The sequence below is a fragment of the Carcharhinus amblyrhynchos genome, unplaced genomic scaffold (genome assembly GCF_965287045.1).
Source record: "Carcharhinus amblyrhynchos unplaced genomic scaffold, sCarAmb.v2.hapA scaffold_909, whole genome shotgun sequence".
Classification (NCBI taxonomy): domain Eukaryota; kingdom Metazoa; phylum Chordata; class Chondrichthyes; order Carcharhiniformes; family Carcharhinidae; genus Carcharhinus; species Carcharhinus amblyrhynchos.
In genome coordinates, this window is record NW_027650649.1 from 24,057 (window position 1) to 40,000 (window position 15,944).

At 54.9% G+C, this 15,944-nt stretch overlaps 1 protein-coding gene across 4 annotated transcripts in view; it reads left to right on the top strand.

The window, feature by feature from the left end:
- Positions 1–15,944, top strand: part of LOC145340301 (poly(rC)-binding protein 3-like) — a 28,077-nt gene that overhangs the window by 8,958 nt on the left and 3,175 nt on the right. For 2 of the 4 annotated variants that reach the window (XM_080184743.1, XM_080184744.1), the window contains exons 5-13: positions 1,634–1,750; positions 4,297–4,428; positions 7,048–7,176; positions 8,116–8,193; positions 8,744–8,785; positions 9,559–9,634; positions 10,313–10,362; positions 14,103–14,272; positions 15,650–15,944. The exon at positions 15,650–15,944 is cut by the window's right edge and continues 145 nt beyond it. In XM_080184743.1, the coding sequence (XP_080040869.1) occupies positions 1,634–1,750; positions 4,297–4,428; positions 7,048–7,176; positions 8,116–8,193; positions 8,744–8,785; positions 9,559–9,634; positions 10,313–10,362; positions 14,103–14,272; positions 15,650–15,944 (1,089 nt within the window). The remainder of the gene's footprint in view (positions 1–1,633; positions 1,751–4,296; positions 4,429–7,047; positions 7,177–8,115; positions 8,194–8,743; positions 8,786–9,558; positions 9,635–10,312; positions 10,363–14,102; positions 14,273–15,649) is intronic. The other 2 variants (XM_080184745.1, XM_080184746.1) reach the window with 2 other exon arrangements.

Consider the following 15,944-nt stretch of genomic DNA (forward strand, 5'->3'; position numbering starts at 1 on the left):
AGTAAGAAGAACAACAACAAAGAACAACACAGCACGAGAAACAGGCCCTTCGGCCCAATGAGCCCACAGCGCTATTTTAACATTGTGAGTTCCCTCTTCCACCCATGACCCTTGTCTGCGCTTATGGCACTCCACGTTGGAAACCAGATTGAGGGGAGACTAATTTAGGGACAATTTGTTAACACCAATCAGCCTAAGAGCACATCTTTGGGGTGTGGGAGGAAACCCACACAAGCACGGGGAGAATGCGCAAACTCCCACAGACACCGGCCCAAATCCATGTGTCTGCACAGCAAACAATGATAGTCACTGAGCTGTCGTGTTGCCCAGTATCTGGTCCAGTTTAAGTGTACACTAACGACATGAAGCACCAGGCAACTCTGGAAACAATCCAAGAGCAGCCCCAGTATGACCCATCGCCTGTATGCCCCTCGTTGGACAACAAGGCGGACCGAGATAGTAGAGGCGGGTACAATTCTGTCTTTTAAAAAGTGTTTAGACAGTTACGTGGGTATGATGGGTATAGAGGGATATGGGGCAAACATGGGCAATTGGGAATATCTTGGGGATTTTTTTTAAAAAGGGCGTGGACAAGTTGGGCGGAAGGACCAGTTTCCGTGCTCTAAACCTCTCTGTGACTGTAAGTCCATTTTGACCTGTTTTCGATGCCCCAACCAATAAAGGCAAGTGTGCCGTACGACTCCTGTCTGTTTGTGTGGCCATTGTCAGGGAGTTATGGACTCGAACCCCAAGATCCCTCTGTCCATCAGTACTGTTCAGGGTGCTGCCATTAACTGTAGACTTACACTTCACGTTTACAAAGAACAGAGAGAATTCCAGCACAGAAACAGGCCCTTCGGCCCCTCCTGCACCCACCATGCTGCTGCTGCTGCCCCCCCCCCCGTCTGAATTAAACCCCCCTACCCTTCCGGGGACCATATCCCTCTATTCCCATCCTATTCATGGATTTGTCCAGACTCCCCTTAAAACTCACTATCGTATCCGCTTCCACTCCCTCCCCCCCGGCAGCGAGTTCCAGGCACCCACCCCCCTCTGTGTAAAAAAAAATCTGCCTCGTACATCTCCTTTAAACCTTGCCCCTCGCACCTTAATCCTGTGCCGCCGCGCCCCCCCCAGTAGTTGACTCTTCCACCCTGGGGGGGGGAAAGCTTCTGACTATCCACTCTGTCCCTCATAATCTTGTAGACTTCTATCAGGTCTCCCCCCTCAACCCTCCGTCGCTCCAGTGAGAACAAACCAAGTTTCTCCAACCTCTCCTCGTAGCTAATGCCCCCCAGACCAGGGGCAACATCCTGGTAAATCTTTTCTGTAACCCTCTCCAAAGCCTCCACATCCTTCTGGTAGTGTGGGTGACCCAGAATTCAACACTATATTCCAAGTGTGGCCTCACCAAAGTTCTATAAAGCTGCAACATGACTTGCCAATTTTTAAACTCAGTGCCCCCGGCCGATGAAGGCAAGCATGCCGTGTGCCTTCTTGACTACCTTCTCCACCTGCGTTGCTCCTTTCAGTGACCTGTGTACCTGTACGCCCAGATCCCCCAAAGTGCAGCTGCTCACACTTACCCAGATTAAACTCCAGCTGCTTTCTGTCTCTCTCTCTCCCCCTTCAGAGTGGGGCCAGGATCAATATCTCTGAAGGAAACTGCCCGGAGAGGATTGTCACGCTGTCTGGCCCAACCAGTGCTATCTTCAAGGCCTTCGCTATGATCACACACAAGTTGGAAGAGGTAAGAGACTCTTCTCCCACTGCGACGGGAACCAAGACTTTGCGCTGAGAATTGTTGGAATGGTAGAACCCTACAGTACAGAAGAAGGCCATTTGCCCCATCGAGCCTGCACCGACCACAATCCCACCCAGGCCCTACCCCTACATATTTACCCGCTAACCCCTCTATCTCAGGAAACTAAGGGGCAATTTTAGCGTGGCCAATCAACCTAACCCGAACGTCTTTGGGCTGAGGGAGGAAACTGGAGCACCCGGAGAAAACCCACACGGACACGAGGAGAATGTGCAAACTCAACACAGACAGTGATCCAAGCCAGGGATCGAACCCAGGTCCTTAGAGCTGTGAAGCAGCAATGCTAACCGCTGTGCTACCGTGGATGATATCGGGGTTGGGTTTGGTTGGATGTCTGGGACACTGGCGTCACTGTCATTTCATCAGACCCCATATAGGAGCAGAATTAGGCCATTCGGCCCATCAAGTCCGCCATTCGATCGCGGCTGATTGTTTTCTCAACCCCATCCTCCTGCCCCCCTCCCCCCCTCACGTTTTGAGGTGCAGAGATTAACTAGGTAGATAGTCAATATCTTTTCCCCAAAGGTAGGGGAGTCTAAAACTAGAGGGCAGAGGTTTAAGGTGAGAGGGGAGAGATACAGAAGGGTCCAGAGGGGCAATTTTTTCACCCAGAGGGTGGTGAGTGTCTGGAACGAGCTGCCAGAGGCAGTAGTAGAGGCGGGGACAATTTTATTTTTTTGAAAAGTGTTTAGACAGTTACATGGGTACGATGGGTATAGAGGGATATGGGGGCAAACACAGGCAATTGGGACTAGCTTAGGGGTTTAAAAAAAGGGTGGTATGGATAAGTTGGGCTGAAGGGCCTGTTTCCCTGCTGTAAACCTCTGACTTTATTCCCTCACCAATCAAGAAACTATCCACCTCGGTCTGAAAGACACTCAGTGACCCAGCCTCCTCTGGGGCAAAGAGTTCCACACATTCCCCACTCTCTGGGTGAAGAAATCCCTCCCCATCTCTGTTTTAAAGGACCGCCCCTTTACCCTGAGGCTGTGCCCTCTCTGGTTCCAGTTTTTCCCACTAGTGGAAACATCCTCTCCACGTCCACTCTATCCAGGGCCCTCACAGTATCCTGTAAGTTTCAATAAGATCCCCCCCCCCCCATTCCTTCTAAACTCCCAATGAGTACAGACCCAGAGTCCTCAACCCGTTCCTCACACCACAAGCTCTTCATTCCAGGGATCATTCTTGTGAGCCTCCTCTGGATCCTCTCCAGTGGCCCGGCACATCCTTCCTTAGATACAGGGCCCAAAACTGCTCCAAATGGGGTCTGACCCAGAGCCTTATCCAGCCCCAGAAGCCCATCCCTGCTAGGAGAGTGTCTGGGACATTGGGGGGCAATACTGCAATTGTACAGAGCGTTGGTGAGGCCACCCCTGGAGTATTGTGTGAGCAGTTTTGGGTCTCCTTATCAGAGGAAGGATGTTCCTCGCTATAGAGGGAGCACAGCGAGGGTTTACCAGGCTGATTCCTGGGATGGCAGGTCTGTCATATGAGGAGAGACTGAGTGGGTTAGGATTATATTCACTGGAGTTTAGAAGAGTGAGAGGGGGATCTGATAGAAACTTATAAAATTCACACAGGGTTAGATTCAGAAAGAATGTTCCCCATGGTGGGGGGAGTCCAGAACTAGGCGGGGGGGGTCATAGTTTGTGGATAAGGGGGTTAAACCCTTTTAGGACTGAGGGTGAGGGGAAATTTCTTCACCCAGAGGGTGGTGAATGTGTGGAATTCACTCCCACAGAAAGGAGTTGAGGCCAAAACGTGGTGAGATTTCCCAGAAGGAATTAGATATCGCTCTCGGGGCTAAAGGGATTGAGGGATATGGTGGGGGGGGATATCAGGATATTGGATTTGATCCTCAGCCGTGAATTTGTAATGAATGGCAGAGTAGGCTTGAAGGGCTGAATGGCCTCTTCCTGCTTCTAGCTTCTATGTTTTTCTGTCGTGGGACACCTGGGGGGGGGGGGGGGTTACTGCCCCCGCCGGGTGGGATGCTGGGGTTCACCGCCCTTTTCCCCCCCCTGGGGTGGGACACTGGGGGTTCACTGTCCTTTCCCCTCCCGAGGTGGGACACTGGGGTTCACTGCCCTTTTCCCTCCCGAGGTGGGACACTGGGGGTTCACTGTCCTTTCCCCTCCCGAGGTGGGACACTGGGGGTTCACTGTCCTTTCCCCTCCCGAGGTGGGACACTGGGGGTTCACTGTCCTTTTCCCCCCCCGGGGTGGGACACTGGGGTTCACTGCCCTTTTCCCTCCCGAGGTGGGACACTGGGGTTCACTGCCCTTTTCCCTCCCGAGGTGGGACACTGGGGGTTCACTGTCCTTACCCCCCCCCCCGGGGTGGGACACTGGGGGTTCACTGCTCTTTCCCCCTGGGTGCGAATCTCTTTGACGAGACGGGACCACACGAGGAGACTCTGGGTGACCGGCTAATGGATTGCGCTTTCTCTCTCTCTCTCTCTCTCTCTCTCTCAGGATATAAACAGCGCGATGGCCAACAGCACGGCCTCCAGCCAGCCCCCTGTCACCCTGCGGATCGTAATTCCAGCCAGTCAGTGTGGCTCGCTCATCGGGAAAGGAGGCTGCAAAATCAAGGAAATTCGGGAGGTGAGAACGACGCGGAGTTGCTCACGGTCGATTACAGACGCAAGCCCCCGCCCCCCCCCCCCCCCCGCCGTCTGCGTCTGTTCGCCTTGTCCCCCCCGATTGTGATCGGGGAAACATTTATTAGTCACTGTCATGAAGTTACTGTGAAAATCCCCTTAAGTCGCCCACACTACCGCGCCGGTTCAGGTTACACTGAGGGAGAATTTAGCACGGCGAGTAAAGTTTATTTATTAAAGATCAAAGAAAATTCCAGCTCAGGAACAGGCCCTTCGGCCCCTCCTGCACCCACCATGCTGCCCCCCCCCGTCTAAACTAAACCCCCCTACCCTTCCGGGGACCATATCCCTCTATTCCCATCCTATTCATGGATTTGTCCAGACTCCCCTTAAAACTCACTATCGTATCCGCTTCCACTCCCTCCCCCGGCAGCGAGTTCCAGGCACCCACCCCCCTCTGTGTAAAAAAAATCTGCCTCGTACATCTCCTTTAAACCTTGCCCCTCACACCTTAAACCTGTCCCCCCCTCCCAGTAATTGACTCTTCCACCCTCGGGGAGAAAGCTTCTGGCTATCCAAATGTGAGGTGATGCATTTTGGAAGGTCTAACACAGATGGGAATTGTACAGTAAATGGCAGAACCCTTAAGAGTATTGATAGGCAGAGGGATCTGGGTGTACAGGTACACAGGTCACTGAAAGTGGCAAAGCAGCTGGAGAAGGTGGTCAAGAAGGCACACGGCATGCTTGCCTTCATCGGCCGGGGCACTGAGTTTAAAAATTGGCAAGTCATGTTGCAGCTTAATAGAACCTTAGTGAGGCCGCACTTGGAATATAGTGTTCAATTCTGGGTCACCCACACTACCAGAAGGATGTGGAGGCTTTGGAGAGGGTTACAGAAAAGATTTACCAGGATGTTGCCCTGGTCTGGAGGGCATTAGCTGTGTGCAGAGGTTGGAGACTAAGAACATAAGAAATAGGAGCAGGAGTCGGCCATCTAGCCCTTCGAGCCTGCCCCGCCATTCAGTAAGATCATGGCTGATCTGAAGTGGATCAGTTCCACTTTCCCGCTTTCTCCCCTTAATTCTCCTGTCTATCAGAAACCGTGACTTAAGTATATTTAGCGAGGTAGCCTCCACCACCTCAACGGGCAGAGAATTCCAGAGATTCACCACCCTTTGAGTGAAGAAGTTCCTCCTCAACTCCGTTCTAAACTGCCGCCCCCTTATCTTGAGGCTGTGCCCTCTAGTCCTGCTGTCCTTTCTGAGTGGGAAGAACCTCTCTATCTCTACCCTATCCATCCCCTTCATTATCTTATACGTCTCTATAAGATCCCCCCTCATCCTTCTAAACTCCAACGAGTACAGACCCAGTCTCTCTTCATAGTCCAACCCCCTCATCTCCAGTATCAGCCTAGTGAACCTCCTCTGCACTCCCTCCAAGGCCAAAATATCCTTGCGCAAGTGCGGGGAGCAAAACTGCACACAGTACTCCAGCTGCAGCCTCACCAGTGCCCTGTACAGCTGCAGCAAGACCTCCCTGCTTTTATATTCTATCCCCCTCGCTATAAAGGCTATAGGGAAACTTGGTTTGTTCTCACTGGAGTGACGCAGGTTGAGGGGGAGACCTGATAGAAGTCTACAAGATTATGAGGGACAGAGTGGATAGTCAGAAGCTTCCCCCCCGCAGGGTGGAAGAGTCAATTACTTGGGGGGGGGGGGGGGGGAGCACAGGATTAAGGTGTGAGGGACAAGGTTTAAAGGAGATGTACGAGGCAGATTTTTTTACACAGAGGGGGGTGGGTGCCTGGAACTCGCTACCGGGGGGAGGGAGTGGAAGCGGATACGATAGTGAGTTTTAAGGGGAGTCTGGACAAATCCATGAATAGGATGGGAATAGAGGGATAGGGTCCCCGGAAGGGTAGGGGGTTTTAGTTCGGACGGGGGCGGAGGTGGTGCAGGCTTGGAGGGGCTGAAGGGTCTGTTCCTGTGCTGGAATTTTCTTTGTTTACTCTGTCCATGCTTCTCATAATCTTGTAGACTTCTATCAAGTCGCCCCTCAACCTCCATCATTTCACTGAGAACAAACCAACTTGTCACAAGTGAGGCTTACATTAACGCCGCAATGAAGTTACTGTGAAAATCCCCCTAGTCGCCCACACTCCAGCGCCTGTTGGGGTTACACTGAGGGAGAATTTAGCACAACCCAATGCACCCCTAACCAGCACGTCTTTCAGACTGTGGGAGGAAACCCACACAGACATGGAGAATGTGCAGACTCCACAGAGATAGTGACCCAAGCCAGGAATTGAACCCGGGTCCCTGGCGCTGTGAGGCAGCAGTGCTAACCCACTGTGTCACCGTGCCTTACACCGCTCCAGTAACAGCAGAGGACGCCAGTAACAGACACCCTGGTGCCGACAGCTTCCAGAGACTGTTGGAAACATCCTGTAGAGAAACAGGAATGAAATGCGGCGGGTGAGGGGTGGGTGTTGGTTGAGGGTGAGTGTCGGGCAGAGGATGTGGGGGGGGCGATAATCACGAGCAGCTCACTGTGTTCTGCGGGGTCTCTGACGCAGGCAGATATCCAGGGGAGTTTCTAACGCCTGTTTTTCTTGTTACCAGTCGACGGGAGCCCAGGTCCAGGTGGCGGGAGACATGCTGCCCAATTCGACGGAAAGAGCCATCACCATCGCTGGCACCCCGCCCTCCATCATCGAGTGTGCCAAGCAGATTTGTGTGGTCATTCTCGAGGTAGCTGGAGACCCCTGATGGAGATGTCTGTCTGTTTGTGTGTGTGAATATGCGTGCGCGAACGCGGATCTATGTGTACATGGGTCGGTGCGCATGCGGGTGTTTGCGTGGGTCGGTGCGCACGCGGGTGGGTGTTTGCGTGGGTCGGTGCGCACACGGGTGGGTGTTTGCGTGGGTCGGTGCGCACGCGGGTGGGTGTTTGCGTGGGTCGGTGCGCACGCGGGTGGGTGTTTGCGTGGGTCGGTGCGCACGCGGGTGGGTGTTTGCGTGGGTCGGTGCGCACGCGGGTGGGTGTTTGTGTGGGTCGGTGCGCACGCGGGTGGGTGTTTGTGTGGGTCTGTGCGCACGCGGGTGGGTGTTTGCGTGGGTCTGTGCGCACGCGGGTGGGTGTTTGCGTGGGTCTGTGCGCACGCGGGTGGATGTTTGCGTGGGTCTGTGCGCACGCGGGTGGGTGTTTGCGTGGGTCTGTGCGCACGCGGGTGGGTGTTTGCGTGGGTCTGCGCACGCGGGTGGGTGTTTGCGTGGGTCTGTGCGCACGCGGGTGGGTGTTTGCGTGGGTCTGTGCGCACGCGGGTGGGTGTTTGCGTGGGTGCTTCTGGGGTGTTTCTGCTCAGGGCAGTTCGTCGAAAGTGGTGGAGGAGCTGTCTCCAACCCCTGGCTCGGCGGGGGTGGGGGGAGATGGGATGGAGAAGGCGGGCAGGGTGGAGTGGAAGGGAGTAGGGAGGTGGGGGAGATAGATGAGGGGAGGGGTAGCTGGTGGGTGCTCCCTCTGGGGGTGGGGGGAGGGGGGTCGTGAGCTGGGAGGGGTGTTACCGCGTCCCGGTGCTACATCCTAGCGTTTCTCCTGTGAGGGGGTGGTGCTTGGGGTGGGATGTGGGGGGTGTGCTGGGCAGTCGGTGATAGTCCCATGTCTGAATTGCTTTCTCTTCTGTCTTTAAGCAGTCTTCCCCGAAAGGTATCACCGTCCCCTATCGTCCCAAACCCGTCTCTGCTCCCGTCATATTCGCAGGTGGACAGGTGAGTCTGAACCAGCTACAGTCTGTGCCCCCCCCCCCCCCCCGGTGGTTGTGTGTGTGTGTGTGCGTGCGCGCGCCGTGTCTGTGCTTTCCCCCGGTGTTTACCGAGTGTGTGTGTGTGTGCTGTGTCCGTGCTTTCCCCCGGTGTTTACCGTGTGTGTGTGTGCCGTGTCCATGCTTACCCCCGGTGTTTACCATGTGTGTGTGTGTGTGTGCCGTGTCCGTGCTTTCCCCCGGTGTTTACCATGTGTGTGTGTGTGCCGTGTCCGTGCTTTCCCCCGGTGTTTACCATGTGTGTGTGTGCCGTGTCCGTGCTTTCCCCCGGTGTTTACCATGTGTGTGTGTGTGCCGTGTCCGTGCTTTCCCCCGGTGTTTACCGTGTGTGTGTGCCATGTCCGTGTTTTCCCCTGGTGGTTGTGTCTGTGCCGTGTTGCCTGGTGAAGTGGTTGTGTTAGTGTGAACAGTATGTTGGGCTGCAGTATATCTGGAATTAGTGAGGGACAGAGAGAGTGTATGTGTTATTGACAGCTCCTGTTCTGTTTGTCTCACAGGCGTACACGATTCAAGGACAGTTTGCAATCCCGCATCCTGATGTGAGTTTCTCTTTCTCTGCTTTTTAAAACAACCTGTTGGTTGTTCAGCCTCCCTTTTGTCGAGCTTTTTAAATGTCTTTTGGTGCAGTGGGCGTTAGCCTTTCATGGTTTGGACCCGTGATTGCGACGTACGTGTGTGTTTGTGTGCGTGCGCGGGGGGGGGGGGGGTTGCATGCGTGTGTGGGTGTGCGCGTGCTGTGTGCAGGTCACGTGGCAGGGTGTGTGTGCATGTCGTAGGAGTCCGTGCGTATGCATCAGGCGTGTGTGTGTGGGGTGGGGGTGGGCGTGCGTGGGTTGGGTGCCTCTAAGTCACGCGTGTGTGCATGCGCATCGCGTGTGCCATGCGTGGGGATGGATGTGCACACGTCATGTGGAGTGGGTGCATGTGATCTGGATCAGGTGGCCATCTACACAGGCCCTCGTTCCCCCTGCCCCTCCGCACTCTTTCCCACTGCTGCCCCTCTGTGTGTCTCTCTCTTTCTGACCAGCCTGTTTTTGTTCTCTATCTGTCCCCCTGTTTCACTCTCTCTATCCCCCTCTCTCTCTCTCTCTCTCTCTCTCTCTCTCTCACTGACCAGCCTGTGTTTTGTTCTCTATCTGTCCCCTGTTTCACTCTCTCTATCCCCGTCTCCCCGCTCGCTCTCTCTCTCTCTCTCACAGACCAGCCTGTTTTGTTCTTTCTCTGTTCCCTGTTTCACTCTCTCTATCCCCTCTCCCCGCTCTCTCGCTCTCTCTCTCACTGACCAGCCTGTGTTTTGTTCTCTGTCCCACAGCTTACTAAGTTGCACCAACTGGCCATGCAGCAGACACCATTCACCCCCGTGGGGCAAACCAGCCCTGGATACTCAGGTGGGTAATTTGGAACGGTGCAGCAGCGGAGCTGGCTGTCCGACAGTCTGGACGGGAGCCTGGGGGTGGGGGGCGTGGGGGGACCGTCCGAGAGTCTGGACGGTGGGGAGGCGGGGGGGACTGTCTGAGAGTCTGGATGGTGGGGAGGCGGGGGGACTGTCTGAGAGTCTGGACGGTGGGGAGGCGGGGGGACTGTCTGAGAGTCTGGACGGTGGGGAGGCGGGGGGACTGTCTGAGAGTCTGGACGGTGGGGAGGCGGGGGACTGTCTGAGAGTCTGGACGGTGGGGAGGCGGGGGGACTGTCTGAGAGTCTGGACGGTGGGGAGGGGGGACTGTCTGAGAGTCTGGACGGTGGGGAGCGGGGGGGAAACCGTCCGAGAGTCTGGACGGGAGCGGGGGACTGTCTGAGAGTCTGGACGGTGGGGAGGCGGGGGACTGTCTGAGAGTCTGGACGGTGGGGAGGGGGGGGTCTGTCCGAGAGTCTGGACAGTGGGAGGCGGGGGGACTGTCTGAGAGTCTGGACGGTGGGGAGGGGGGGGTCTGTCCGAGAGTCTGGACGGAGCATCTGTGTGTATTGGAGGGGTGGGGGAGTGATAGATATTGTGTTTGATTTTTCTGGGAGGGGGTCGATAGGAGACAGAGTAATCGATATTACCTTGTGTGTTTCTTCCCGAACAGGTTTAGATTCCTCGCAAACCAGTTCCCACGAAATCGCCATCCCAAATGACGTGAGTGTTTGCAGTCTGGCTGAACGGAAGTCGCTCGCTCCTTCCACCTAAACTGGAAGGAGGGGGGATTGCGGGACGCGGGGAGAGAGAGTGGGGTTCCTGTCCTGTAGCCCTGAGAGGGGATGGGGTGAGCGGGGTAATGTGGAGGTCCTGTCCCGTATCCCTGAATGTTCTGGGCCGCGTTTCCCATCTTGTAAAGTGAGGTTTTTTATTAGCGTCACAAGTCAGGCTTACGTTAACGCTGCAATGAAGTTACTGTGAAAATCCCCCCAGTCGCCCACACTCCTGTTGGGGTTACACTGAGGGAGAATTTAGCACGGCCCAATGCACCCCTAACCAGCACGCCTTTCAGACTGTGGGAGGAAACCGGAGCACCCGGAGGAAACCCATGCAGTCACGGGGGGAACATGCAGACTCCACACAGACAGTGACCTGAGCCCCGGGGAATCGAACCCAGGTCCCTGACACTGAGGCAGCAGCGCTAACCCACTGTGTCACCGTGCTGCCGGGGAATCGAACCCGGGTCCCTGGCGCTGTGAGGCAGCAGCGCTAACCCACTGTGTCACCGTGCTGCCGGGGAATCGAACCCGGGTCCCTGGTGCCGTGAAGACAGCAGCGCTAACCCACTGTGTCACCGTGCTGCCGGGAATCGAACCCGGGTCCCTGGCGCCGTGAGACAGCAGCGCTAACCCACTGTGTCACCATGCTGCCGGGGAATCGAACCCGGGTCCCTGGCGCCGTGAGGCAGCAGCGCCAACACACTGCCACAGTGCTGCCTAACTGGGGCGGGCGTGGAAGGAAAATCTCAGGCAGAAGAGGCCCTTTGACCCATCGTGTTCTCACTGACACATGAGAAACCCTGATCTTCCACCTAATCCCCTCTCCCCAGCCCTGGGCCCGTATCCCTGAATGTTCTGACGTGCCGAGTGTTCATCCAGATACTTTTTAAAGGATGTGAGGCGTCCCGTCTCCACCCCCCTCCCAGGCAGCGCATTCCAGACCCTCACCACCCTCTGGGTAAAACAGCTTCTTCTCAAATCCCCCCCCAATCCTCCACCCCCTCACCTTGACCCCCTGTCCCCCCCCCCCGTCTCTGACCCTTCAACCCAGGGGAACAGCTGCTCCTTGTCCACTCTGTCCGTGACCCCCATAATCTTGGACACCTCGATCAGGTCCCCCCTCCCCCCACCCCCACCTCAGTCTTCTCTGCTCCCAACGTAACACAACCCAATCCCTTACCCAACCTCTCTCCATAACTTCAATGCTCCGTCCCCCAGGCAGCATCCTGGTGGATCTCCTCTGCACCCCCTCAGTCACATCCTTCCTGTAATGGGCGACCGGAACTGCACCCAGTGCTCTGGCTGTGACCTCACCAAAGTTCGACACAACCCCCAACACCACCTCCCTGCTTTTGGAATCTGTGCCTTGATGGATAAAGGCTAGGGTCCCATCTGCCCTTCCTCACCACCGTAATAGTTATTATCTCAATGCAAAACGGATTCACGATGTATCTGGGTAGAGGGATCTGGGCATCCTTGTTCATAAATTGCAAAAAGTTGATATGTATTTTATAGGATGTTGGTGAGACCATACCTGGAGAATTGTGTCCAGAGTAACGTCTTCTGTCCCCCTACACCCCCTCCCTATCTCTGTAACCTCCTACACCCCTCCCTATCTCTGTAACCACTTACAGACCCCCTACACCCACTCCCTATCTCTGTAACCTTCTCCAGTCCCCCTACACCCCCTCCCTCGCTCTGGAAAACAGTCGAGGGGCGTTGTTGCAATTGTACAGGGTGTTGGTGAGGCCACACCTGGAGAATGGGTGTCCAGTTTTAGTCTCCTTATCTGAGGAAGGATGTGTTGTCATTGGAGGCAGTTCGGAGGGAGGGTCACCAGCCTGAGTCCGGGGATGGAAGGGTTGATGTACGAGGAGGGATTAGGGATTGAAGAGTCGGGGCTTGTACTGACTGGAGTTTCGAAGATTGAGGGGGGGGGATCTGATGGAGGGATATAAAAATACTAAAAGAGATCGATGGAGTAAATGTAGACCCAATGTTTCCCCTTGTGGGACAATAGAACATAGAGAAACTACAGCACAAACAGGCCCTTCAGCCCACAAGTTGCCCCGATGATATCCCTACCTACCAGGCCTATCTATGACCCTCAATCCCATTAAAACCCATTTACTCATCCAGAAGTCTCTTAAAAGACCCCAGCGAGTTCGCCTCCACCACCACCACTGATTCCACTCACTCGCTACCCTCTGAGTGAAGAACTTACCCCCTGACATCTCCTCTGTACTTGCTCCCCAGCACCTTAAACCCGTGTCCTCTCGTAGCGACCATTTCAGCCCTGGGAAATAGCCTCCGAGAATCCACCCTATCTATTCCTCTCAACGTCTTATAAACCTCTATCAGGTCGCCCTCTCAACCTCCGTCTCTCCAGGGAGAAGAGACCGAGCTCCCTCAACCTATCCTCATAAGGCATGCCTCCCAATCCAGGCAACATCCTTGTAAATCTCCTCTGCACCCTCTCAATAGCTTCCACACCCTTCCTGTAGTGAGGCGACCAGAACTGCGCACAATACTCCAAGTGGGGTCTGACAAGGGTCTTATAAAGTTGCAACATTACCTCCCGACTCCTAAACTCAATCCCTCGATTAATGAAGGCCAGTACACCATATGCCTTCTTGACCACATCCTCCACCTGCGAGGCCGATTTAAGAGTCCTTAAATCGAGAACAAGAGGTGACGGGGAGAGGTTGAGAGGCAGTAGATTTAACTCTTGAGATGAGGAAGAACTACTTCTGGGTGGGGGTGAATTTGTGGAGCTCGCTGTCCCTGTAGCGCAGGGAGAGTCTGAGTCAATGAATGGGTTTCTGATGGGAAACAGGAGATGGGGAAGAGATGGGGAGGGGGATTGGAGACCAGGGAGAGATCAGCCAGGATCTGAGTGAGGGGCGGAGCGGAGAGGACTCGAAGGGTTGGATTCGCCAACTTCTGCTCCTAATTCTTCCGTTCTTCCATCTTCTGAGATCTATGGACAAACATGTCAAGGTCCCTTTGTCCCTCAGAAATACCTATCTGTTTAATTGTTCCTTCCCAACGTGTATCTGTAGGGCCTTGGTGAGGCCACACCTGGAGTATTGTGTGCGCAGTTTTGGGTCTCCTTATCTGAGGAAGGATGTTCCTCGCTATAGAGGGAGCACAGCGAGGGTTTACCAGGCTGATTCCTGGGACGGCAGGTCTGTCATATGAGGAGAGACTGAGTGGGTTAGGATTATATTCACTGGGGTTTAGAAGAGTGAGAGGGGGACCTGATAGAAACTTATAAAATTCACACAGGGTTAGATTCAGAAAGAGTGTTCCCCATGGTGGGGGGAGTCATAGTTTGAGGAGAAATTTCTTCACCCGGGGGTGGTGAATGTGTGGAATTAACTCCCACAGAAAGTAGTTAAGGCCAAAACGTTGTGTGATTTCCCAGAAGAAATCAGAGAAAGTTCTTGGGGCTAAAAGGATTGAGGGATTTGGAGGCGGGGAGAGATCAGGAATTTGATACTCAGCTGTAAATTCATAATGCTCGAAAGGCTGAATGGTCTCCTCCTCCTAGTTTCAATGTTGCGATACCTCACACACTATTCCGGGTTAGATTTTATCTGTCCAATCTCCACGTAGGCCAGGACACTCGATGTTAACCCCCTCTCCCTTCTCTCTCCCCCCGCCCCCCTCCCTCTGCAGCTGATTGGGTGTATCATTGGGCGACAGGGCAGTAAGATTAACGAGATCCGGCAGATGTCCGGGGCGCAGATAAAGATCTCCAACCCCACCGAGGGGTCGACTGATCGTCAGATCACCATCACCGGATCCCCGGCCAATATCAGCCTCGCCCAGTATCTCATCAACGCCAGGTAAGCAGGTGCTGGAAGGTTCTTCCTAAACGGCGGGGTTCGGGGGTGGTGAGGAGGCAGGGGAATCTGAGACTGACTATTCCCAGTGACCGGGCCCCTGATGCCATCAAAATTGGCCTCGCCCCAATTTCAAAGTTTAACCTTTGGGCCAGAACTACCATTCTCCATAGCTTTCTTCAAACGAGTGGAATGAGGGTCACTGGTCCCAAAGTGACCCCTCACTAACGTTTCTCTCACCTGCCCTTCCTTATTTCCCCAAGAGGAGTCGGGTTTTGCCCCCTCTCTGGTTGGACCATCCGCGTATTGAGTAAGAAATTCCTCCTGGACGCACTCAACAAATTTCTCTCCGTCCAACCCTCTGATTGGTATCTGTTGGTAACAGCTGTTCCCGTCAATTTTGGGAAAGTTAAGGTCTCCCGACTGTTACTGCCCTATTTTTCTTGGAGCTATCTGTAATCTTCCTTACACGTCTGCTCCTCAATTTCCCGCCAACTGTTGAGAGAGGCCTGCAGTACAACCCCGGTCAAAGTGATTTCCCCCTTCTTATTTCTGAGTACAACTCGTATAAACTGGGGCGAACCCTCGGATACTGCGTTCGTGCGTGTGCACGCACGTGGTCGCGTGTGTGTCCATGAGCGCACGCGGTCGCGTGTGTGTCCATGAGCGCACGCGGTCGCGTGTGTGTCCATGAGCGCACGCGGTCGCGTGTGTGTCCATGAGCGCACGCGGTCGCGTGTGTGTCCATGAGCGCACGCGGTCGCGTGTGTGTCCATGAGCGCACGCGGTCGCGTGTGTGTCCATGAGCGCACGCGGTCTCGCGTCTGCGTGCGTGCACGCATTCGAGCGTGCGCTCGCGCACTGTTCTGCATGCTTGCGCACGATTGTGTGTGTACGTGCAGTCGTGGGCGAGTAAACACGTGCAAATACGTGACCATGCGCGCCCATGTGCATGGTTCTCTGTGTTTGCACGCGATCGTGTGCATGTGCACGCACGGTCATGTGTGCGCGCCTGCACATTGTCATTTGTGTGCACGCGTGCATGGTCGTGTGTGGGCGTCTTGCGTGCTTGCACGAGGTCATGTGTGCACATGCGCGCGTGTGGTTGTGTGTGCGCGCTGGCTTGCACGCCTGTGCACGCAGTCCTGTGTGTGCGTGCGCAGTAATGTATGTGTGCGCAGCCACGTAATTGCCTCTGCGCGTATGCTCACGCAATTGGTCGTGTGTGTGATCATGTGTGTGTGTGTGTGTGTGTACGCGTTGTAATTTTTGCGTCTCTCTGAACGTGAACCTGTTTTATTGGTTCCTGTGTTTTGCCTTAATCGAATATTCCCAACCCACCCTTTCCTTTCTCCTCTCTCTCTCTCTCTCTCTCCGCAGTCTGGAAAGTGCTAAATCCAGCCAGAAAACCTCAGTTGTGGTCCCAGACCTTGACGTGAACCTCTCCGAACCCACCGCCCTGCCCTCTGCTCCCGCCTCGACCCCTGACCTGGCCGGGGGGCTGACCGGCTCCCTCTCCAACACCCCTTACGTCTCCAGTCTGATGGGCGGGGAACCCGTCCCCTTGCTTGCTCTGAGCGTGGCATCTTCCAAGGGGACGGTGGCCGGAGCGTCTGAGAAAGTGGCTTCGACTAGCCAGTTAAAGAAAGCAGAAAAACAACGTTTCTCCCCCTAT